Raw genomic sequence first — 26110 nt, 5'->3', positions numbered from 1 at the left:
CCATCATACCACCCGTTCATCAGCTTGCGGAGGGCAGTTCGAGGTGCCCTGATGTCCCATAATATAGTCCGGATCTCTCTCTGGCAGCAAAATGAGTCCGCTATGGGGAAAGGGCAGTTCTGGAGGGCATACAAAAATCTAGGTAATACGAGCATTTTAAATAAGGCTGCTCTTCCCAGGAGGGATAGGGGCAGCGACCTCCAATGCTGCACATCCTCCTGCAACTTTCGAAGGGGGCCAAGAAGATTACGATCATAGAATGTTTTGGGGTCGGTGGTAATATAAATCCCCAAATATTTAAAACCGTCGGTTACCACGGCGACGTCATATCCGTGTGGCAGCCGAGTCAGGGGGCCATGAAGAACCTATAGTACCGACTTTGACCAATTGATAGTATATCCTGCATATTTACCAAAGTTAGTGATAACATGGAATAGGCTATTAAGTGAAGCCCGTGGAGATGCCATGTAAATTAAGATATCATCCGTGTACAATTATATTTTATCCTCTACATCCTCACTCCATCGCAGGCCACGTATGGAAGCATCTTTACGAATCCAGTGTGCAAGCTGCTCCAGAGTTAATGCGAACAAGAGGGGGTACAGGGGGCATCCCTGTCTTGTCCCCCTCTGCAGTGCAAACACCCGCGAAGTGCAGTTGTTGACTCGGTCCTGGGCCAATAGCGTGGTATACAATAGCGCGATCCCTTGTCTGAATCGAGGACCGAATCCGAAACTGGTCAGGACCTCGAATAGGTAGGGCCACTCAATCGAGTCAAACGCCATTGTGGCATCCAGTGATAGTATTACCTCATCTTCTTGCAAGTATGGTTCCCTGCCCAGGACATTATGGACTCGGCGAATATTGAGGGCCGTGTTGCGGCTTGGTATAAATCCAGACTGGTCCTCATGGACCAAGGAGGGGAGAACCGTCAGCAAGCGTCAAGCGAGGAGTTTGGCCAGGACCTTGGCCTTCAAACTAATTAAAGAAATGGGCCTGTATGAACTACAAGTTGTCGCTGGCTTACTGGGTTTGTGAATAACGACGATCGACGCCAGTCGTTGGTCCAAGGGGAGAGCACCCCGCTCCAAGCTTTCATCATACATGTTTTTTAAATGTGGAGCTATTTTGGGGGCCATGCCCTTGAGGAATTAAATTGGAGTTCCGTTGGGCCCCATGGGTTTCCTGGATTTAATAGCAAATATCACCTTACTGATTTCTTCTGAGGTGATATCGGCATCTAAGGCCTCTGTCGCTATCTGAGATTACCGAGGCAACCGTTTTTGAAGAATAGATTTGCTCAAGATGGTCGGCAAATGAATCTGCCACCTTCTGTGGATCTGTAACTAGCCGCCCATCACGCAGGAGCTCCGGGACCCACCTGGCTGCCTGATCCCGACGCTCGAGCCATGCCAGCATCTTACCGGCTCGCTCGCCCAATTCATACACCATATGGCGTGTATACAGTAGTCTAGCTTGGGCTTTTTCCTGGGCAAGATTTCTATATTCAAGCTGCTTATTGCGAAGTGCAAGGGCTGTGTGGTCAGAGGGGGAGGAAGTGTGTGCAGTTTCGAGCTGTAGTAGTTCACCTTCTAAATGAGCCAGTTGTACGTTATGGTTTCTAATGTAGCCTACTTTTTGTGTCAGTGCGCGCGCCCTTTGATCACTGCCTTATAGGCTTGCCAGATGGTATTGGCTGAGTCGACAGAGCCAAAATTTTAACTAAAATAATGTTCTGTATGTTCGAGGAGGTCGTCCTTAATATCTGGTATTGTAAGGAGCCACGGATTTATAATTATGGGGCCACGTTCTCTATGGCGGTAATCGGTAAAGTCAGTTACTAGGGGCGAGTGATCAGATATGCCTCTCGGAAGGCCATGAGGGTTTTGAAACAGGCTGATGTCCGCAGCTGAGGTAAAGAGATAGTCAATGCAAGACATGCTTTTATGTGCATTGTAGTAGTGTGTAAAGTAGCTTGCACTAGGGTGCAGCATATGCCAAATGTCGGTGAGACCCAGTGCTTGGGTGAACTCTGCCATGTATGTGGTTTGTCTGGGGGGCTGTCTGAGTGGGCATCTGTCTAGCGCCTCATCCATCACCATATTGAAGTCACCGCCCCTTAACAAGAGTACCCTGGGGGAGATCTACCAAAATTTTACCAAGGTCCTGTAGTGCAGCCTTCCCCAATACGGGCGGGAGATAGACTGAGACTACATTGAGCGGACTCCCCTCCCACACCCCTTCGAGCACCTCAAATCTACCCAACGGGTCACTCCACATCTTAGTATGTGTCAGGGCGAGGCTCTTACTTATAAGTATACCTGTTCCTCTAGATCCTGATGTGAAACCCGCGTGGACTAGAAGCATGTATCCCCAGCTATTGAGGGCCTTGCAGTTGTTTCCGACTAGGTGTGTTTCCTGGAGTAAGATAAGATCTGGAAGTTGTCGCTTAAGATGTTGCAAGATTATCCCCCTTTTAATCTTGCTGCCCAACCCATTAACATTCCATGTCATAATGGATAACTTGGAAGATGTGACGTCTATCATGGTGGGTGGTGGTAGAAAACTGGGGGGATAAATGAGGCGCGTAATAGCATCGTATATGACACCTTGAAGTGAGAGGGGTAGCGCGGCCTGCAGCGACAGACATCTGTGTTCATGTCCCCAGCTATTTTGTATCCAGGCTGCGTGTATATAACTAAATCTGGTACCTTCAGACACTTGTAACTCCGAGTACTCTGTTGTAAAATAACCATAACAACGAACAACCCCACTATCCCTCCCCCCCACCTCCCTCCCCGCCCCCCCTGCCCGTGGAATTACAACTTTCCACACCCCAACTATGCAGTGCCCTGTCGCCCGCCCCATCCTTGAGAGGGTGTCCGGCCAGCCGCCATCACCCCTCGCCTTACCCAAGAATGTTTCTCTCAGCGTGTATTAGATCCTCACTTAGTAAACCGATCTGTAGCCGAACAGACTTTTGAACGAAGACCGATTACAAACTGGTTACAAGCCCAACCACTGTGTCGTGGTTGCAAGTTTGATCTATTACATCACCTCATTATTAACGGTAGAATATTACGTAGTGACCACAGATAAGTCTGAGAATGCAATCCAAGGGTACAAGAGGGCCCCCAGACAAGGCCGCTGAAGAGAAGAAGAGTTCAGTGCAAAGGGTCAGTGTCAACCCAAGGGGTCATCCCCCAGTCTTCCTTCCTGGGACAGCGGCGGGGCACGTTGACAATGTCTGGGATCTTTTTTGTTGCTACCGTCCCGCGATCTCCCCACTCGTTACCATCCATCAAACCATTCCCAGGCTTCGTCCGGAGAAAAGAAGAACCATGATTTCCCTTCGGATTCCACCCTGAGTTTGGCTGGGAACAGCATAGAGTACTTAATCTCCTTTGTCCCTGAGGGCTTTTTTCACCGCCATAAAGCTGCGTCTCTGGGCCTGAACCTTAACTGTAAAGTCCGAAAAGAAGGTGATAGTTGCATTGTCAACCTTTATCGGAGGGCCTGTTTTTGCTGCTTGGAGGATGATGTCTCTATCCCGAAAGTTAAAGACCCTCGCGATTATAGGTCTGGAGGGGGGGCTCCAGGTTTTGGGCGCCCGCCCGGGACACTATGGGCTCGCTCGATGGAGAAATAACTAGAGAGGTGCTTCGATTGGAGTTTGTTGAGCACCAAGTCCTCCGCATACAGATCTACAGTCGGCACTTCTGATTGTTCCGGGACCCCCAGGATACGAATGTTGTTCCGCCTCGCCCTCCCTTCATGGCCATCCAGGAGCTCTTCCATCTTCCTCTCTTGGTCCTGAAGCTGGGACACCTGGCCATGCAGAGTGGAGGTGTCCGATACCAGAGCTTTCGTGGTGACTTCTACATCTTTTCCTCTTGAGTCCATTTTCTTCAGGTTTGCACGCAGGAGTGGGACTTCTACATTCACCGAGTCAATGTGAGTTTCCAACTAAGTGTGCACCGCAGCGATGGCCTCATGACATCCTCCAGAGTGAGTTTTGGATGAGGAATGAGGCTGTGGGGTCTGCGAGACCAGGCAAACTTGGCAAGCTATTTCTGCATCTGAGACGTAAGCCCTCTATTCGTAGCCATGGTTGTAGAGGGGACACAAGGATTCCAGAAAACTCAGAGGTTGCTCACGGTGGTTAGTCTGACCCAACTGTAATAGCCGCCGCCAGCACGAGGGAAAAGCAAGCCCCTGTCGGGGTTCCAGGTAAGTTCGCTGGGGGGGTGGGAAACGTGTGGTGATTTATCCGGTAATCTAGCCGGAGACCCCTGTGCACTCAACCGCCTCCGGGGGATGGTACTGTCTCCGGCGCTGGGAGGGTTGTGGTATGGAGCGGGCCTCTAAGTTACAGAGTGAGGCGAGAGCATATAACACCCCTCCGTGGTTGGGGAAGCCAGACAAGTCGGGTTGCACCCCCGTGCTTGTATTTTGGTTTGGCAGCGACTCACACAGCTCTGCTGCCATGGATCAGTAGATAGGGTCTTGTGGATGCATTCAAGACGTGTCCCGAACCCCCCCCCCCCCCCCCCCCCCCCGAGTTCAGCTTCAGCCCAGATTGCAGAGATATCAGTAGGCCCCACGGCCCCACCAGCACTCGCAGGTCAATGAGATGACCCCTTCCTCCTCCGTCAGTACTGCAGTCCAAGGGCCACCTACACAACTCACAACTCTCCAATATGGCCTCAGGTGAGTCTCTTATGGCCAGAGAGATGTGGACACAGGCCCCTATGTGACAGCTTCTGTGTGCAGGGCAGCCGTCCCAGTGGTGAGCCGAGTAGGCCTGGAGCCAGGGCCTCAATTTGGCAGAGGGCCGCACCTCTTCAGGTAGGCAGTTACTGGCAGCAAGGTGGGCAGTGCGTCGCTTTCCGCCCCGCTGGAAGCGATGAGGGCGTTATGCAGTTTGCCCCCGGGGGGCCTCTATAATGTTTCCCCTCTTCCGGGGTATATGGGCGTTGCAGCGGGAGGGCCTCTAAGCCGGGGAACTCGCGCCGCGGGGCAGCCGCTCTCCACCGTGCCTGCGCTGCCCACCCCGGTCTCTCTCACCTCTGGCTCCGGTGGTGATGGATCGGCGTCTGCTTAGCGCCGGAGCAGCGAGGCCCCGTACTCTCACCGGCCGTGGGCTGGCGTCGCTTTGTTGCCAGCGAGAAGGCAGCAATCTTCTCCACCTAGTAGAAGCCTATCACCATCTTGGGAGGCTCCCGGTCACTCCGTCGGAGGTTGTTTCCGCCGTATATCAGCTGAGGAATCTTGTCGTCATCCAGCTATTATCTTTCAGATAGCGATTCACCTGGAAAAGGGGGAATCTGTCGCGCTGTAAGCGGATATTTTCCGGATGTTCTAGGCGAGGGCTGCGGAGCTGTTTAACGGAGCGACCATTCCTGTTGGCCGCTAGCCACGCCCCCCAATAGTGTCAATATTAATGTACTATTTTCCAATATCAAAATAACATTGGAGCTGTGATACGAAGTCTCTAAACAACTCTTTATTACTCTTCGATAAATCAAAGAAACAGCCCTGCAAACGCATTTCATCCTCCGAGAGGACTTCATCAGGGTTAATGTATTTCTTTACAGCAAAGTCACATCGAAGTCTAAGTGTAAAATGGATCAGTTCTCCACTAAATTATTGGAACACTAACGTTGCTTCTTTAATGTTGTAGGGAAATACCAGGTGACCATATACAAATATCACAGCTCAATATCCACACCCTATTGGGTTCTTCAGAAGAAGGTCAGTGATGGTGGTGACGTGTCGTATTATCCGGTCTGAGCTTACAGACCCCAATGGGGTGTGGATATTAAGCTGTCTGACTTATGTGAGCAGCTCTTCTGCTCGCCTTTCTTACAGAAATGCAGTTGAGAATACTGTTGAAAACTTAATGTCGAAGCATATTAAATAACTAATGTATTTGTAAATTTCGTGTTAACCGCAAGTGGCATCTTGACACTAAATAACATATTTGCTGCTCAACTCTGTGGTACACATTTTCTTACACATTAAAGTAGTGAAAAGAGGAGTGGAACTTCTGCTATTTAAACTATAACCATGAGGTAAAAATTCAGGTCTTTAGTGTATGCATTAGTCCACTATACCACCAGACACAAAACAATTAACTCTCTAATGCTTTGCAGTTTAGAAGTATTGTAAATCATTTGCTCTATGCTAGTGCCAAGTTTTCCATCTAATTGTGAAACTGGATGTTAGACGATGTGCCCTTCTATTGAGATTTTAGTTTAAAGACACGTCACAGTATTAAACTAGATGCCCTTCTTTAGTAGCTGAGTTACGGATGATCTGAACAGAGTAGATATCTCCTACTGGTACTTTTAGGAAATTATAATCTATTAATGTTGATTGTTTTATTAAATTGACTCCCTTCATAGTTGCTAAGATTTGGCTAGTGTCTTTTGTTGAGAGAATGATCATTGTAATTCCCTTCTCTTGAAAACTGTTTCCCAGTGGTAAAGTACATCTTTGTCAATATTCCAGAAAAATGGTGAACAAATTGTCTGAGTCACAGAAAACCGATATACTGAAAAGATCCCAGACGACCCTAAGTGGTGCTGAAGAAAATGAAGAAAACAAAGAGAATGAAAAGGGGAAGGAAAACAAAGGAAAAGCCGATAAGCATCAAAAGGTAAAAAAAATAAAAAGTTAGCAATTACTCGAGGCTTGAGCACGGAAGAAATTTATAAAGGCTGAAATTTACTAATTTATTGTTCCTATGTTTTTTTTCTCAGAGGCGAAGTAAATTATCAACCAATGGACTGAACCTGAAAGATCAAATTGATGATTGGTAGGTTGTTTACCTCCGCTAGTGGAAATTATTATTCGTGTTTACCTGTAATGTTCTTTGAATATACATAATTTTCATTTAATATTTTGAGACCACACTTTTGTTTATGGACCACTATTGTTTATCAATTTCTTCTGTTTAAATTGTTTATTATATTACCATTTATATTCTAATAGGTACTTAACCACAGATTCCATACATTTTAAATTCACCCAGATGCCAGATCGGATCCAGAGCTAGTTCCAGCAAATGCTCTCACAAACTGGTGGACTCTACGGTGGCTTCAACCTGCTAGTGGAAGTGATGGCATGGAGTCGTATGTAGGTATTACACCTGCACACTGCCTTCAGTTCCTTATTTTCTGTGCCCTTCAATACAGATCCAGAGCGAAGCTGAGCTCTAAAAAATACTTTTTGTTCAGCAATATCAAAAATGATATTGTCAGTGACAATGTGTTAGAGAAATGTCTTCTCCCTATATCCCATCCCCCTTGGGCGCTGACTGACATGGTTTGGCCTCCACTTTGGCCCCCTGCCAGTGCCAGGCTGCACAACGCACTCCTTTCCTGTAAGCATTCAGGTATTGCCAGTCTGTAGCAATTTTGGGATCTGGAGTAGAGTTCAGGTAGATCTCAACCAGTGTCTCGCCTACTGGCTTACAAAGGCTCAGAACATGGTGTGTGCGGAGTCTCCAGCAGTGCCTGTGCCTCTGCTCGAAAATCTTTATTCAGTGCCTCGTGGACCTATTTGGTTCTGAATCTTATAACATACCGAACCTTCAGAAAGTGCCACTTGACAAGGATAAGGAGGCCATTTATTGCTCCCTCATTATACTGATGCTGGCCTGGATTTATATCCTGAAAATACTTATGGTCCTGATACCTCTCCAGACACTGAATTGTCCCCCCACCAAGGGAAGCATTTCCTTTGCCGTAATGGTTCATAAGGCTGCGGAGGTTTAGGAGCTAAAGTTGCCAACTGTTAAAACCTATGTTAATTTGATTACAGAAATCTGCAATCTACAACCTGTCCATTCAACTTCATAGCCTTTGCTACCTTTCAGTGAAGCATTGACAGAAATGCGATCTGTTCCGTGACCAAAACCATATTTGCTGCTGCTGGTAAACCTCCCAATTTCTAGACCCCGAAAGCTTGGTACAGGTGATCTGGTCCTCTTGATACAGCACCAAACATTTGGAGTCTAGTAGGGAAGGCTTTGGACAGCACAGTGCACCCGAATGCCTTCCCTTCTGCTTGACTAGACAGAGAATCTGAATGTTCGCCTGCTGTGGTACACACATATATGTTCTCTGGGATATGGTGAGCTAGATCTTGCCCACTCTCCTTAGGAATTTTGAAATGGCCAAAGGCAAGCCCGGCTGCGCCGGTCCATCGCCAGTCGTCAGGACCCCTGCATATTTCTCTGTGGATTCTATTAGGTATTCACGGGAAGAACTCCTGGCTTTGGCATCCAATTGCCCTTCTCAACCTTGGTCCTCTCAGGATCGATCTTTCCACTGTGAATTCTGTGCATTCAAGCTGGCCCTAGTGGAGAGGGTCCTATGCCCACCAGGCCATACAGAGTATAAGGTCCTCAGCCTGAACTGCCGCTCGCTGGCGAAACATCATGCCGAGGTGCTTGACCTCTTAGCTGATGATTCCCCTGATGCTCTATTCCTAACGGAGACTTGGCTCACCCAAGACTCAGTGGCAGAGCCTTGGTTGGCTCTTCCTCAAGGTTATGTGTTAGAGACCATTAACAGAGGGGGAGGGAGAGGGGGGCGGTGTTCCAGTGGTCGTTAAGGAAGTTTGTACCTTCAGCCTGTGTAAGGAGAACATAGTGGACTGCGAAAGCGCTTCATTTAAAATCGGGCTCAACCACAATTTTACAGTATCTGGCCTCCTAATCTATAGGCCCCCGGGCCCTGGAGTGGGTTTAGGGAAGACCTACTGAGCAAAGTGGGACAATTTGCCAGTAAGACGGCGAATTTTACCATCTGAGGGATTCTCAATCTCCATCTTGAGAACGGTGGGAAAGCCGAGATTGTCAGCTTCTTGGCCGATTTAGAGGGCTTCCAGCTAACGCAGCTCGTTCTCGAGGGTACACACGTGGCCGACCATTTGTTGGACCCTATTTTTTCCAACCTTAGTCCTATAAAATTTACCCGCTGGTCCTGCAGGCTTGGACTGACCACTTTTTGGTTTCATTCTCTCTACAGATGCAGAGCAAAGTTGATGTGATTTGCCCAGACCAAGTTCTCAAACGCCCTTGGCATAAGTTAGACTTGGATCTTTTCTCTGCCTGGCTATCTGGGCATAGGCCTCAGCTACCACCAGATGTGGATGCGGCAAATTCGTGTTTCCAAGAATGGCTGCCGGCCGGCCTGGATCGCTACATCCTGGCCAAACGAGGAAGAAAGGGGCGAGGGCCAACTAATCCGTGGTTCAATGATTCACCAACTCTAGCTAAGAAGGGCTGCAAGCAGCTAGAGCGCGCATGGAGACGCTTGTACGATGCGGTAGCAAACTTAGAATACCGGGCGGATGTTAAGCAGTACCACAAGTGCATTCGGAGAGCACGAGCAGAGTTTGTAGCCAATAAAATCTTGGCCAGCCCTAATCCTGCTAAGACCATCTTCTCCCTGCTCAAAGGCATGAAGAGCGCGGGTGTTACTAGCATCTCTCCCATTGCCTCCAACCATCAGTGCGACGAGCTGGCGCAGTACTTTGTTAACAAAGTAGAGCAGATCTATCTGGTCCTACCAAAGGCGGCTTTCTCTATGGAGGGGGAGGCACCAGGAGTGTGGAATACCTTGGGGGGCAACAGCTTGTCATCGCTCCCTCCCTTGACGCCCTCTGAATTTGAGTCCCTGTGCTTAAAAATTAAATCAGGCTCCCCGGCTGACCCTGTGACACCTGCCCACTATCGCCAGTTTCACTCACTGATCTCTCCTGTGAGCTTAGATCTGGCCAACTTGTCTTTGTCAGCTTCCGTTCCTCGGGCGTGGAAACACGCTAAAGTCATCCCATTGCTAAAAAAAACCTTCTGTGGACCCGGTCGAACCTGGCCAATATCGGCCCATCTCCCAGCTGCCGTTTTTGGCTAAGCTGGTGGAATCACACGTGAATTCTATTCTGTCTAAATCCATTGTGCAGAACGCTATTCTTGATCCATCACAACATGATTTCCGACCTCTGCATAGTACAGAGTCTGCGTTATTGGTAGTGTCAGAAGCCATTCGGGCAGTGTGCATGTAGGGGACTTCGCGGCCTTGGTCCTTTTGGACTTAAGTGCCGCGTTTGATACTGTTTCCCATGAGATACTTCTCAAACGCCTTCAGGAAATTGGGATCAGGGATTTGGCCTTGGACTGGATCCGGTCTTTTCTAGAGGAGAGGTCCTTCCAGGTTTTAGTACCACCTTTTTACTCTTAGGAGTTGGCTTTGCATCAGGGGGTGCCACAGGGCTCAATATTAAGCGCACTCTTGTTCAATCTATATGTTAGACGCCTGGCAGAGGTGGCAAATGGCAGGGGGCTGTCCTTGGTGTCGTATGCCGACGACATCCAATTGGTGATTGCTTTTTCGAAGAAATGCAATACCAATTTGGGGAAGTTCAAGGAGGATCTCCTGGCTGTCTCAGATTGGATGGCGGCAAACTGTTTACAATTAAATGCCAGTAAATCGGAGATTCTGCTGTTTGGGAAGGACCGGCAGTTATGGTCTGAGCAGTGCTGGCCGGATCGCCTCAAACCCGCCCCACTCCCTAAGGAGGTTGTGAAGAACTTGGGTGTGTGGTTTGATAACGGCTTGACTTTCGATAAACAAACGAAACCGTCGCTGGGGTCTTTTTCGGGCTCCTGCGAGGCCTGAAACCTTTGCTTGGTTTCTTCCCTCCCAAGGTGCGCCAGACCATTGTCCAGGCGTCCATTCTGTCCAGACTGAATTACGGTAATTCCCTCTACTTTGGCGCTAATAAGGCTAGCATCAAGCACTTGCAGAGGGTCCAGAATGCTGCTGCGCGGATTCTGGTTGCACTGCCTAGATCCTGCTCAGTGGCGCTTGTGCTCCTCAAACTCCACTGGCTGCCTGTTGAAAAGCGCATTCAGTTCAAGGTGCTGTGCATATCACATAAGATCTTGACGCGCCAGGCTCCATTGGGGCTATCATTTGCTGGAGCCCTATGTTCCTGGGCGTTCGTTGAGATCTGCTGACCTTGCGCTGGTCTGCACCCCTCGAGTTTGGAGAGCGAGGGCTGGGGGCCGCTCGTTCCACTGTATTGCGGCGAAACTTTGGAACTCGCTCCCGACTCACATTAGAGCTGCTTCGAATCATCTGGCGTTTCGAACGGCCTTAAAGACATGGCTTTCTCCTACTTTTGCTGTTTAATCACTCTGTTGCACTCCCAGGCTCTTGTCCCGGTTTCTGGTTGCGCTGGGACACCTCGTCGCTGAGGCAGCCATGCGCATTACAAACCTGAAATAAATAAATGTGTATTCCCAGGGCGTGAACAGCATACAGAATGTGGCCAGGTTACATTTTACTGGCTGGAATGAACAACACCGACTGCGCGGGCTGTGCTATGGGCTCGAGCGTGGTGACTGGTCATCACACCTTGATGTGTGTTGTAGGTTTCTCTGGGGACACGCAGGCAACATTCATTGATATACCTTTTGATGACTTCAGTAATTTTTAGACCGTGGTTTCATCCTTGGAGCAGTTGAAAGGTAGCTGAGTAACAGCTCACTCCTTGGGCTCAAATCTCCACAGCCTGCCAGTTTTAGCAACATTACTGGAATTTCAGCGGTAACTCCTGGCTGGTTCTCCATCAGCTCTACCAGTTTATCTCAACTCGTACAAAAATAAGAAAAATCAATTAAAACCGGTATTTTTAGCGCTTATCGGCACATACTTCAAACAGCAAATATAAATAGTACACACATTTAAATGTGGTCTAGAGCTACGTTAACGATCCCAGGCTAATGTATAAAGTAACCAAAGGCAGAAAAGCCATGCTACAAATTCATTCTATTTTATTTAAAGTTATATTTAGTATCATGTCTGGGCCTTTGCTGACTCTTAAATATTAAATCAACATCCAAAAGGATGGTGGTATTCTTTTGGAAACAAGCCTCACTTGCCAACAGAGAAAGCTATTTCTGCCCATTCAGCTCTTTTTGAAGCTCCAGGGGGCATGGCAGAGGATGTGGCCAACAACAAAAGGGTCCGCCATACTCTTAACACTACCAAGCAGCTCCAATTCATCCTATTGTTTTGGGAGGGGGAACGTGCACTTGTACTTTATGTACACGTTCTGCAGTCCCATAGGTGTTTCCTCAACTTTGTTGTCAGAAAGGGATCTTCCAGTTCATCATCCTGCCCTTCAGCATCAATCCAGGCCCCACCCACGTACTTATGAAGGTGATGGCTTTGGTTGAAGCCCATCTTAACTGGTTGGGGATTCCAATACTTCAATGACTAACTGTTGAAGGTTGGCCAATCAGTCAATTGCAGACTAACAGCTTGCTGCTGTCTTCCCTGGGTTCTTCATTAGTGAGCTGAAATCTCATCTTTGGCCAGTGCAGAGGAGTCCTGAATATGGTGACATTTTAACATTTTTCCACCCATACAGCAAGTATGAGACATTCCATATATGATATTCATATTTCAATTGATCCTGAGTTGCACCATGCATGGTTCTGAGACTTCTTGGTGTCATGACCATGTGTATGCTACAAGTTTATCCATTGCCACATGTGGGCTCTGAAGTCAAACTTCTGCCTTTAATGGGCTCATGGGCTCAGCACTGGAGATGCCTCTGACAACATCCGTGTCCCAAACGAGGTGGCCCAGGACATTCAATGGTGGCTGTGCTTGAAGTTGATCTCTTCTGGAGTTTGAGTAAACTATGTGGCACGGTGCAAGGACTTTCAGGTCAATCCATTGCAGGCAAAGATTTCTGACTTGCTTCGGTCTGTCATGAGCCCAGCAAGGCCTTGCAGGGTGGGTACCATTAAGTTATTTGTCTTCCCTCTCACCTTCTCTACGTTTGCCTTAACAGCCCTCTCTGTTTAAGTAACCAGTCGTAATGTTTCTTTAAAAGGGTGCATATTTGCTTCATTCTGCACGTTGTTATGGTGTATTTATGGCTAATTTTGGTTTTTACCTTAATGTGCCAGCCGTGTTAACCTATGCACAGCTATTCTTTGAATCTACTGAACCCTTAACACTCATTGCCTCATTGTGATTACTTCTGCGTGTTGCATCTGTCAACTGCAGACAGTCCGTGCAACTGCCATATACCACCTTCTTTCTAGACATGTTTGATCTTTGACTCCTGTATACTTTCTGCTGAAGATGGTGTCTCCTTTCCATATTGGAAAGCCCATCATGTACCTAGTTTGTTTTTGCTGACACAGCATACTTGTTACAAGTACGAGAATCTTTAATTTGGATCTTAAGAGAGCACTTAGCTGAATTGGACTAAGGAGTACCAGATGAATCACCAGCTTTTTATGGGGATCAGATGTTGAAGGAAGGACAATCCCAAAATGGGCTTTCTAGATACATCATTCACTTTTCTTGTCAAAGAGCAGTCTCTGGAGGGCTGGTGGGCCAAGAAGGCTGTCTTGGCCAAGAAGGATACACCTGAGGGCAGGCTGTCTCACTCTGCCAAAGTCCAGACTACCACAATGGCCTGGGCCAGGGTTGTTCTGGGACTGGACATCTGCAGTGTGGCTACATGGGCATCCGTCTAGACCTTTGCCAGATATTGCTGCCTAGATACTCAGAGTACCATTTTGCTTGTGTGGTTCTTCTGGATTTTCTAGTGTTAATTTCACTTCATTAAATTTCTTCCTTTTGGTAGTTACTGCTGCGGCATTGTAAAAAAACACTTGTGATAGACTGTAAAGTCTAACATGAGTTTAAAACAAAATATCTAGCAAGCAATTAAAAAAAAATGCAAGACAATTGCCATTTCAACCATCCAGAGCTACACCTTTGATCAGTTGAAGCTTGTAATGCTACAATCCATGATACTTTAACCCATTTTTATGCATTTTCTGTAAATGGAAACCAATAGGAGCAAGGCCACACAATAGAGTAGAAACTCAAAGAAAATGACAAATGAGCAGGTGCCAAGACATTCTATTGGGAAGGAGTGTGAGAAGTCCATGACTGCCTACTACAAGTAGTACTGACTACTACATTCTAAATACTCGCTTAGTTGTGCCAGCCTCCAAACTGAGCTAGCACAGACCTGTAAATGTGCAGTTGTAGAACCTGGAGTTGCACGTCTGCTCAGATATTCAGGACCAATGACCATCAAAGATTTAAAAAAGGTACACAGTGCTTTGAATTGTGCACGTTTTTTTTTTTTTACTGGAAGCCAGTGCAGGTGATGAAGTCCATTTCTGACTGAGACGAACCTTGGTGTGCCCGTTAGCAGCCTGAATGCCGCATTTTGCACTAGCTGGAGTCTGTACAGATGTTTTCTTTTAATGTTCACGTACAGGCTGTTGCAATAATCCAGCCGTGACAAAATGAGGGCTGAGACTGCTGTCCTAAAGCAATCCTCTGTTAGGAAACATTTTATTTTCCTCAATATTCTGAGGAGGAAAAAGCTCTTCGAGACAACCCCGCTGACCTGATTGCCAAAGGCAGGTTTATTGTCCATAATCACTCCCAGGTTCTTGGCTTTAACCGTGGGAGCTGGAGGCTTGCCCATTTCTTCAGGACCCAGGTCAGGTGTCCAGAGGTTGGGGCTATTCCCAAATATAATGACCTCCATTTTGCCTGCATTAAGTTTCAAGCAATTGGCTGCCATCCAGCTGGATGTCTTTCAGGCAGTCGTGGCATCTTGAAGCCATTTCCACTTCTTTGCCTCACTGTAGGGACAGCACAATTTGTGTGTCATCCGCATAGGATGTTAATTGAAGCCCGAAAGATCTTATCAGGGCTGCCAGTGGGCTGACTTATATATTAAAAAGCATGGGGCTGAGGGAGGACCCCGGAGGCACCCCACACAGAAGGGAAAAAGGCTTAGATCTATCCCTCCCCAGATCCACTGTTTGGATTTTTAGACTTGGGGGTCTCTAGTTGGCACAGGTATGCACTTGTGACAAATAGGGACCCTCTCCTCTAGTCGGGGTAGGGGGGGTACTCACCTAAAATAACCCCTGCTCACTCCCTTGGTAGCTTGGCACAAGCAGACAGGATTGTCTGAGGCAGTGTGTAAAGCATTTGTGAACACATACAGTAACCAAGTGACAACACTACAAATGGACACCACACAGGATTTATATAAAAAATAAGTATTCTTTATATAGATTTACCACAAGACCATTAAACGCCAAAAACACACAATACTGTTTAGATGGTAGGATTTTGCTTAGTTCTCTCAAGTTCTTAAATGTGACACTTTAAATCAATGTACCTTTTTAGATGTGACACGCAACGAAAGTGTTGCAACGATGTTGATGCGATGAAGTTTTTGGTGCAAAGAAATAAAGACGTGAAGATCTTCCAGATGCGGTACGCTTCTCCGATGTTGCGAGAAGACTCGAGTCGATGCTGCAGCGGCGACACACTTTACGTGATGCGACGACAGCGGCCTTGGCAGCGGCACTCTTCTTCGACGTTGCGAGACGCTTCCGCTCGAAGCGACACCCCTTATCGCGATGCGACGACAACAGTTCCGATGGCGGCACGCTTCTCCGTGGATTCGAGGCGCTTGTCTTGATGCGGTGCAATGCGTCGGCTACGATGGCTGCGATGGCGACACGCTTCTTCGGCGTTGGGAGACACTTCCTGGATGATGCGAGACGCTTCCGCTTGATGCGATGCTGCAGCTCCGACGGCGGCGCGCTTCTCCTTCTTGCGTCGCGCTTCCAGCTCCTTGCGACACGCAGTCCCTCAGACGGCCCAACAACAGCAGCAGGCACTTCCAAAGAACTCTGGGGAGCTGGGGGGTGAAGTCTGTTGTTCCTGAGACTTCAGCAGGAGGCAAGCTCTTTTCCAAGCCCTTGGAGATCCTTCACAAGTTGAGCAAAAGTACACACAAAGTTCCTTTCTCCTCTCTTTGGCAGTAAGGCAACCACTGCAGGCCAATCCCCCAGTTTCAGGGATAGTTTCCTCCTCAGCTTCTTCTAGATCCTCCCTCAGCAGAGGTTCTTCTTGTTTTCCCAAAGTGATCTAATTTCTTGGGTTCAGGGTCCCAATATTTATACCCAGAAATCCTTTGTCCTCTGAAGGCAGAGGGGCCTTTGCCCAGTCCAAACCAGTTCCTGAGCACTCTGTTTACCAGAGTTCTCCTTTCCTTTCACAGTGCAGGGCAGGACCATTAGACGCCCCACAGGAGGTGGAGCCAGTTGTGGAAGGCAAGTACAGCCCTGGAGCACTTTGTTGACAGGATTCCTTCTCTTCATTCACTGTGCAGGGCAGAGACATCAGCCGCTCCCCAGGAGGTGGAGCCAGCATTGTGGAAGGCAGGCACAGCCCTAGTCAGGTCCCAGGTGCAACTCCTTCCACCCATCTAGATGCAGATCTCTCTATTCACCACTAGGACACCTTACCCTGTCCCCTGGAATTCCCCAGCCCTGTCACTCAAATTCCAGACAAAGGAATACACAGCCTAGCAGAGGCAGGTTTGAATGGTTAGACAACAGAAATGCCTACTTTCTAAAAGTGGCATATTCACACACAGAATGTTAAAACCAACGTCACTAAAAGATGTATTTTATCATCCTGAGTTCAGGTATACTAAATTCGAATTTCTACCATGTTCCCTGAGTAAGTTAGGATTATAAAACGTAATAACCAAACTGCCCATTCTGGCCTATGGAGAAGAGGTAGCCTTGCAATAGTGAAAAACGAAAATGGCTGTAATTCACTATTAGAACATGCCACACACACCAGGGAATGTCCTACCTTATCCTTACAATGCACCCTGCCCTTGGGCCTACCATAGGGGTGTCTGATATGAAGAAAAGGTAAGGTTTAGGGACTGGCAAGTGGGTGCACTTGCCCAGTCGGCATGACAGTACCAGACTGCACGCAGGCTCTGCAATGGCAGACCTTAGACACATGATTACAGGCTGCTTCTGTGGGTGGCACAACCAGTGCTGCAAGCCCACCAGCAGTATTTGGATTACAATCCCTGGGCACTCCTGGTGCACTGTACTAGGGTCTGACAGGTAACCCAAACCAACCAATCATGGAATCACAAATTATACATCAATTTACAATAGGGAGCACTTGCACTGTGGCACTGGACAGCAGTGGCACAGTGCCCTGAGCAACTAACACCAGCAAAAACGTATGAGGCAACAGCAAAAAATCGAAGGGAGACTCATGCCAATGTGCCAGGTCTAACAGCGTTCTATCGAGCAGAAAAGATTTCAGGAGGCTCCAGGCCCTGCCCTGAATCTCAGTCATCGATAACCGGTCAATCAAAACATCGTGATGGACCGTATCGAAGGCTGCTGACGGATCTAACCTAATCAGGATCGACGCTGCTCCTTGATCCACAGCCTTTTGAACCTCCTCAGTGGCTTTGATAAGAGCTAGCTCCGTGCTGTGTCCTGCACGAAAGCCGTACTGTGTAGGATCAAGCGCATTGCTGCTCTGAAAAAATGTGCTAAATTGCACATTGATGGCCTCATCTATCATTTTGGCCAGCAGCGGACGTTGTGAGATGGGTCTGGAGTTGTTAGGATCACTTTTATCCAGGTTCGGTCATGTTAGAAGTCCTTCTTTTGTGTTATTTCACTTCTATGTATGCACTTCCTGGTAACTACTCGTTGTGTGATCAAGGCAGTTGTACTGTCGAAACGCGTTGCAATTGAGTAAACTCTGCACAACCAAAACTTCATTTCGAGTGTGGGCTTTATTGGATTCTTATTTTGATATATCTATCTATCTATATCTATATATTCATTCTCAAAAGACAGTCTCTTGGCTTCCAGCAAAGTAAACGAGCCCACCAAAAGACGATAAGTAACGTTATTTATTTCTGAAATCTGCAGGCATTAATCCAGGACACCTTTCAACTCTATCAGGGTCGTAATCGTATGGAATGAGTGGTCAGTTTCACTTTTTAAACTCAAAATGGATAGATATCAAGAAACAACTCCTAATGGATCAGGTCCCCATAAAGAAATCATTGCATTCAAATTGCACCTTAAGGTCATATTATAGTAATCAGTGACAACAACTCAATGTTCTAACGAGAGACCTCTCCATTATCCAAGTTTTTCACATTTTTATACATATAGTCCAAGGTAGTTGGCGATAATCAAGTTATTTCTCCACTCAATCCTTCTAAATCCACTTGCCAAATTCCAAAACCCTGCATCTAATTTATGATTAACAATATTAAATACAGGATGCAGAGTTGCAGAACCTTCCTTTTATTGCGCATTGTATTAACTCAGCCGTACATGGAATTGACTTCTTTAAAAGCAGGATGAGCGCATATATTTGGGCAATAAATTCAGAGCTTTTTAAATTGGCAAACTGATTTAAGGATTGAGTAGAGTAAGAACTGGATTATCATTAATGCATTATGGGTACTGTGGTCCATGAACTACTTTGGATTGTATAAGTGACAATTACTAATTTAACATAATGTAATGGTTTTGATGGAAAACTGAAAAAACACTGAAATTCCCAACTTGTAGGTAGGACCACGGTTGGTAACTCGCAGACCAACTGCAATATTTATGTACTTACCCTTGGTGTAATGGACGCAATACCTAATTAGGAATAAGCTTACATATTAAATTACATATCACATCACACCTCACACACTTACTACTTGGAAACTTATAACTATTTGAGTATTGTTTTGGTTTAAATATGTTAAGTAATTACATTTTCCTTCTGGGTGTCAGTTATTGGTATAAATGTTAAGGCCATGAGCATTACATTTTTTGAGTAGGTTATGGTTTGTGTAGCTATTGTGGTCCTAACCATAAACTGCACTTTTACTGTTTTTATTATTTTAGATCAATAATTTGTGAATTTTTTTCCCAAAAATATTTATCATATACTTCAGACCAAAATATTTGTGCACCAAACCTTCTGTGAGTGGTCAACCCGCCTTTGGGTATGCGCAGAGGGTTTGACTACAGGGTCAAGTCGAAGGCCAGGTCCTGTGTTAATCCCTCTGCTGGTAGTCAACCCCCACTGTATTTGACAGACCCTTCTGTCTAGCTCGCTCTTGATATACTGAGGTTCATGCACATACATCAAGCTTTGTTAGAGTTAAATACTGGGGGGGGGGCTTAAAGAAGGATGCATTTATTTGCAAGCAATTTTGGTAAGGGTTAACGAGTCTGCATGATATTTGATAGACTGTTAGCAAGTTGAGGCTTATGCATGAATCTTGCATTTCACGAAGATGTCTTGAAGGTGCAAAGCTAAAGGGGGAATAAAAATAGTTTGCTTGCTAATATCTTTGGTGCTGTATCATAGAATGGTATGAAATCTGGAAGCTCATTAGCATGTTTACACTGAGGATATGGAGTTTGATGCAAATCCATCAAAGGCACAGTTCTTGGAGAATGTGGGTGAGAGAACACCAAAATGTAAATCATTTGCTAGTGTGCGTCAGACTGCCAACCCCAGATATGCAAGTCCTTTAAACGTGTAGCCATAGTTGGCTGTAGGGGCTGGCTTCTAGTTTGACAAGGTATTTTATTTGTGGACCCTTTTTAAAAAGCTTGCAGACCAAACTTTGGTGCGGCAGATTCGAAGTGACCTGCTCGCAGGACACTCCCGCGCCGCACGGCCCAGCTGTGACGGTGCCCTCCCCTCGCTGCTGCCCCCAGCCTCGCTCCCCACGCAGGTCCACCCTCCTCGGCGGCCTGCCCTGCCACATAGCACCGCTCGCACTCTGTGAGCGCTCCCCCCCCCGGGCCAGCTCCGCCATCCTCGGTAGGACTCGGCTGCCCGTGTCACTGTTTTTACTGCTGTGTGTGATCGTCTATTTTCCTTTTTCCCTCAGTATTGTTTTTTGCCTCCTTTGCTGTGTGTACCCCTGGTTGTCCCCCCGCCCCGCTCGCTGCCGCCGCTCACGCGGCCACGCCCTCTTCCTTTCTGTGCCCTCCCCGCTCCCGCCTACCAGCTGCCCTCCCGCCCACTGGTCCTTAAAGAGGGACCGCACGGCGCAGTCCAGCGTGACCTGCTCGCAGGACACTCCCGCGCCGCACGGCCCAGCTGTGACGGTGCCCTCCCCTCGTTTTTGCCCCCAGCCTCGCTCCCCACGCAGGTCCACCCTCCTCGGCGGCCTGCCCTGCCACATAGCACCGCTCGCACTCTGTGAGCGCTCCCCCCCCCCCCCCTCCCCGGGCCAGCTCCGCCGTCCTCGGTAGGACTCGGCTGCCCGTGTCACTGTTTTTACTGCTGTCTGTGATCGTCTATTTTCCTTTTTCCCTCAGTATTGTTTTTTGCCTCCTTTGCTGTGTGTACCCCTGGATGTCCCCCCCGCCCCGCTCCCGCTTCCCGCCACCGTTCACCCGGCCACGCCCTCTTCCTCTCTGTGCCCTCCCCGCTCCCGCCTACCAGCTGCCCTCCTGCGCTCCGCCCCCCCCACTCTCCACACATGGCAGAGGGGCCAACGCGCAGCGTGCACGCGCAGCGGGCGCGCCGATTGCGCGCCGAAGGTGTGCCAAAGGTAAGCCCGTCTGCGCCCGTCCGCGCCTGGACTGCGCCCAGTGCCAAGACCCCTGGCCCCCGCAGACCCCAGCCCACCCACCGGACGTACGACGCCGCCAGCCTCAACGCACTCAACACCGGCCGAATCCCGGGATGCCACCGAGCCACCCCGAGACGAACCCACGGACCCTTCAGCTGCCACGCCTGCAAGTTCACCTGCATCCGGACCTGCCCCGCACCAGCACCCGCCAAGCCGAACACCAGCAGCAACCACCTCAAGTGCATCCTACTCAACACCCGCTCCGTCCACAGACACACCATCGAGCTCTGGAACCTCCTCGACACCACAGCTCCTGACGTCGCCTTCCTCACGGAAACCTGGATGAACGACTCCTCAGCGCCTGACATCGCCATCGCCATCCCAGAGGGCTACAAGATCACCCGAATAGACCGCGGCAACCAGACTGGAGGAGGGATCGCCATCATCTACAGGGACACCATCCGCATCACGACCAACACCGACGACACCCTGACAACCGCCGAACACCTGCACTTCCAGATCCACACGGACCCCAAAACCACCCTCAGAGGCACCCTCATCTACCGACCCCCGGGACCACGCACACAATTCAGCGAAGACATCGCCGACTTCATCAGCCCGCACGCCCTCCCCTCCGCTGACTACATCCTCCTGGGGGACATCAACTTCCACCTGGAGAACAACAACGACTGCAACACCACCACCCTGCTCGACAACCTCGCCAACCTCGGACTCAAGCAGCTGGTGACCACCCCCACCCACCTCGCCGGACACACACTCGACAGTGTCTTCTCATCCAGCAAGGACATCGTCTTCAGCCACGCCACCGGACTCCACTGGACGGACCACAGCTGCGTCCACTTCACCTTCAGAAAATCCACGATCCACCACCACCAGCAACAGGTTGCTCGAAGAAACTGCAACAAGATCACAGCAGACCAGCTCGCCGCTTCCCTGAGCCAGCACCCTCCCGCCAGCTCAGCGAACCCCAGCCAGGCCGCCGACAACCTCATGAAGTGGATCAGCGACTGCGCAGACTACCTCGCCCCACTGAGGCCCCCGCCTAGCAGACCCGGCAGCAAGAAGGCCCCATGGTTCACCGACGAACTCAAGAGCTCCAAGAAGAACTGCCGAGCCCTCGAGAAAGCCTGGAGAAAGGAGCCAACACCGGACAACATGACCACCCTCAAGCTCGCCACCCGGAAGCACCATCAACTGATTCACGCCACCAAGAAAACAGCATTCAAGGACCGGCTGGACAACAACGCGCACAAAAGCAAGGAACTCTTCAACATTGTGAAAGAGCTCTCCAACCCCAACGCCGGAAAAAACGACATCACCCCTTCGCAAGACCTCTGCAACTCCCTCGCCTCCTACTTCCACAACAAGATCGCTGACATACACAACAGCTTGAGCCCACAAACAACGCTCCCCACGACCGCACCAACGCCCCCCACCACCACCCTCAGCGCCTGGACCCAGATCAACACAGAAGACACCATCTGCACAATGAACTCTATCCACTCCGGATCTCCGACCGACCCCTGCCCCCACCACGTCTTCAATAGGCCGACGCTGTCATCGCACCCCACCTGCGGGACATCATCAACACCTCCTTCGACACCGCCACCTTCCCGGAGAGCTGGAAGCACGCCAAACTCAGCGCTCTACTAAAGAAACCAACAGCGGACCCCACCGAACTCAAGAATTACCACCCCATCTCGCTCCTCCCGTTTCCAGCCAAAGTCATCGAGGAGACAGTCAACAAGCAGCTGGCCGCCTTCCTCGAGACGAATGGATCCCTCGACCCCTCACAGTCTGGCTTCCGAGCCAACCACAGCACCGAGACCGCCCTCATCGCTGCCACCGATGACGTCCGAGCCCTGCTGGACAACGGTGAAACAGCGGCCCTCATCCTCCTAGACCTCTCCGCGGCGTTCGACACTGTTTGCCACCGCACCCTAGTGCAGCGCCTCAGCAACATCGGAATCCAGGAGAAGGCACTGGAGTGGATCATCTCCTTCCTCGCTGGACGCCTACCACCGTTCAGATCTGCAGCCACAAATCTTCTGCGGCGTTCCCCAGGGCTCCTCGCTCAGCCCCACTCTCCAACGTCTACATGAGCCCCCTTGCGGCCATCACACGCCAACACAACCTCAATATCATCTCCTACGCCGACGACACCCAGCTGATCCTCTCCCTGACCAACGACCCCGCCGCCGCCAGAACCAACCTCCACGAAGGGATGAAAGACGTAGCCGAGTGGATGACGACCAGCCGCCTGAAACTGAACTCAGACAAGACGGAAGTCCTCATCCTGGGCTCCTCACCCTCCGCCTGGGACGACTCCTGGTGGCCCCCCGCCCTGGGCACCGCACCGAAACAGACAGACCACGCACGCAACCTGGGCTTCATCCTGGACTCCTCCCTCTCCATGACCAGACAAGTAAACGCCATCTCCGCGTCCTGTTTCAACATCCTGCGCATGCTACGGAAGATCTTCCGGTGGATCCCCACCGAGACCAGGAAGACGGTCACCCAGGCCCTCGTCACCAGCCGACTGGACTACGGAAACGCCCTCTACGCTGGAACCACCGCCAAGCTCCAGAAGAGACTCCAGCGGATCCAGAACGCCTCAGCCAGACTCATCCTCGACATCCCCCGACGCAACCACATCTCCGGACATCTGAGAGACCTGCACTGGCTCCCCGTCAACAAGAGAATCACCTTCCGTCTCCTCACCCACGCACACAAAGCCCTACACGACCAAGGCCCGAGCTACCTCAACAACCGCCTCAACTTCTACGCTCCCAAACGCCACCTCCGATCGACCAACCACGCCCTCGCCGCCGTCCCCCGCATCCGAAGAGCGACAACAGGAGGAAGGTCCTTCTCCTACCTGGCCGCCAAGACCTGGAACACCCTCCCGACCGACCTTCGTCTGACCCAAGACCACCTCTCCTTCAGGAAGAAGCTCAAGACCTGGCTGTTCGAGCAGTAGCGGCACCCCACCCCCCCCCCCCCCAAGCGCCTTGAGACCCTCCGGGTGAGTAGTGCGCTGTATAAATGCCTTGATTGATTGATTGATTGAACAACCAGAACTAAAAGCTTCTTTGTCCACTATGGTCCTTCATTTTTAAAAATAGATACATAGTGTTAGAAATGGGATTTCTGGCTGGCTAAGGCTTGCGCCAAAGTCAGGCAGAAACCACCACTCTAGTCAGGGCAAGGAAGTTACACGCCAAAGATAACCCCTGCTCACCCCCTTGGTAGCTTGGCACGAGCAGTCAGGCTTATCTCTGAGGCGATGTGTAAAGCGTTTGCGCGCGCACCCAGCAACAACACCCAAGGCCCACCACAAAGGAAACTCCACACAAGGTATTCTATAAAAATAACCTTTGTATTATACACAACACATTAGATAAAAATACACCCTTTACAATGTGCCAACAGGCACGGGCAGAATTTACAAGGGATTATGTACAAGACCGGGCCACCTGGACCACTGTCAGGAATTAGCACTTTTTAGATATTTAGCACACAAAATATATAAAATCACTGTAGCACAAAAATAATATGTATAGCACACAACCAGTACTTACTGGTATCGGGGAAGTACCACCTACGTAACCCTAACTACTTTAGGAGACTGTCACGCAGGGAACTAGAACCTCACTAGCACCACCTGTACTAGGAGAAAGCAACAACCACCTACGTATCGCAACACCTGTAGGGGTAATAGAACGTTACACATGATGCATCACATTCAGAGGTGCAAGGAAGGAACAGGAAGGAACACAATTGCGCAAAACTCCTATGCCACTACCTGTGGCAGTCCCTGGGCCAACTGGCCTGGAAGGGGCTAGGACGCCCTGCGTTCAACAAAGTCAGGCTGCGCCAGCTGCGCAGACCAAAACAAGAATGGTCCCCCACCTAAACGTGGCAGCTGCCCACTAAGTGCTGGGCAGCTGGAAAACGAACTTCAGGCACCCTGCGTGCCTCTGGAGCCCTCTCCGGGCTCTGACCAATAACACTGTGCCCTCTAGAGCCTTCGTGGCTCAGCACAACGTTGGAGCCTCACTGGGCTCGAGAAACAACAATGCCCCACACGTTGGAGTCCCTCTGGACTCTGCGCCACTTGTAATGCCCCCTAGAGCCTCCCGGGGCTCTAAATCAAGAGTGGCACCGTCGTTGGAGCCTTACGGGGCTCGAGAACCAATGCCCCCTCTGGGAGTGCTACACGCACTCGAGATCATTCATGGCCCCGACGTTGGAGCGCTCCGAGCGCTCTGAGCACGCACACAATGCTCCCCTCGCATCGGAGCCTTCGCCGGCTCGTGACTTCAATCCCTCCGCCCCCTCACTCACCGGGACTTGGATGCGGAGCTCACGGGCTCAACCGGGCGCCTCACCGGACACAGGAGGGCTCCCGCTCCTTCTTTCTGTTGCCGGCGGACTCCGGGGCTGTTCCTTGACACGGAGGGGGGCAGGCACCGACAATGTGCCTCGCGCCCCCGTCCTCGTCACCCTCCTCAGTGCCCCGGGGCGCAGGGTAGGCTCCTGCCGGCTCCGGGGCTTCCAGATCAGCGCACGTTTCTGGAAGGAGGCGGGGTAGGCTCCCGCCCTCCTACTTCCTGTTCTGGGTGTCCCGGTCAGCGCTGCCTGACTTCCGGTTTCAGCCCGGGCTGCAGCGGTGATTATTCCGGCCGTAAGAGGGGTAGGCTCCCTCGAAATACACGCAAATAAGCGGGGTGGGCACCCGCAGCTGAATCAAACACGGCAGAATCGCGGGGTGGGCACCCGTTATCAGGATCACAGCGCGCCTAGCGCTATAAAGCAAACCAGCGCTCCCAGCGCTGTAAAGGTGGCTAAGTCCAGGAAGACAGCGCGCCCAGCGCTATAAAGTCCAGAAAGCGCTCCCAGGCGCTACAAGCAATGTCCAGCCACCAAAAGGGTCCTTCAGAGAGCAGGGGGCAAAGGCTGGGCCCAGAGCCAGCTCACAGGGCCCTCCAGCAGGGAGGCAGTCCCCAGTGGCGGTCTCTCCTGGCGCCCAGCAGCAGCAGGCCCCCCCCTCAAGTGGATCCTGCAAGAGAACAGTTTCTGTGGGGACACAGCCCCATTTTTATACAGGCAAACCCTTTGTTCTGGGTTCAGGGTGAGGGGGAAAACCAGTCGCAGCTGGTTGGGGAGCACCCTTGATGTGCTCAGCCCCTCACTCTATTCACTGGAAGGGCTAGGGTCGTCAGTCGCACCACAGGGGGCGGGGCCAGCATTGTGTTTGGAAAACCCTGTCCTATTCAGGACCCAGGTGTACTCCTCCCACCCATCTAGCTGCTGATCTCCCCATTCACCACTGGGTGACTCATCCTGACACTGGGGAATCCCTAGCCCGTCACATGACACGACCAGCCAATCACGCGACAGACACACTGCACACAGAAGTGCCCACTTCTAGAAGTGGCACTTCCACACTAGGTACATGCATGCCGCACACATCATCGCGCAGCATTCACTCCCACGAGTCCGCACATACCAAACTCGGGCCTGCACACCCCACGCATCAGGAACTACTAGGGACACATACATTCCCCAT

At 50.1% G+C, this 26110-nt stretch overlaps 1 protein-coding gene across 4 annotated transcripts in view; it reads left to right on the top strand.

Annotated features, from left to right (window-relative positions):
• LOC146780067 (DNA topoisomerase I, mitochondrial-like) overlaps positions 1 to 26110 on the top strand; it is a 1246550-nt gene that overhangs the window by 227254 nt on the left and 993186 nt on the right. For all 4 annotated transcript variants that reach the window (XR_014972079.1, XM_085637972.1, XM_085637970.1 and 1 more), the window contains exons 5-6: positions 6514 to 6661; positions 6765 to 6820. Coding sequence is in view for 3 of the 4 variants with exons in the window: in XM_085637972.1 (XP_085494098.1) it covers positions 6514 to 6661; positions 6765 to 6820 (204 nt within the window). In the remaining variant the exon portion in view is untranslated. The remainder of the gene's footprint in view (positions 1 to 6513; positions 6662 to 6764; positions 6821 to 26110) is intronic.

This window comes from Triturus cristatus, chromosome 12 (assembly GCF_964204655.1).
Source record: "Triturus cristatus chromosome 12, aTriCri1.1, whole genome shotgun sequence".
In the NCBI taxonomy this organism is placed as follows: Eukaryota; Metazoa; Chordata; class Amphibia; order Caudata; family Salamandridae; genus Triturus; species Triturus cristatus.
This window is presented reverse-complemented; position numbering and strand designations above follow the sequence as displayed.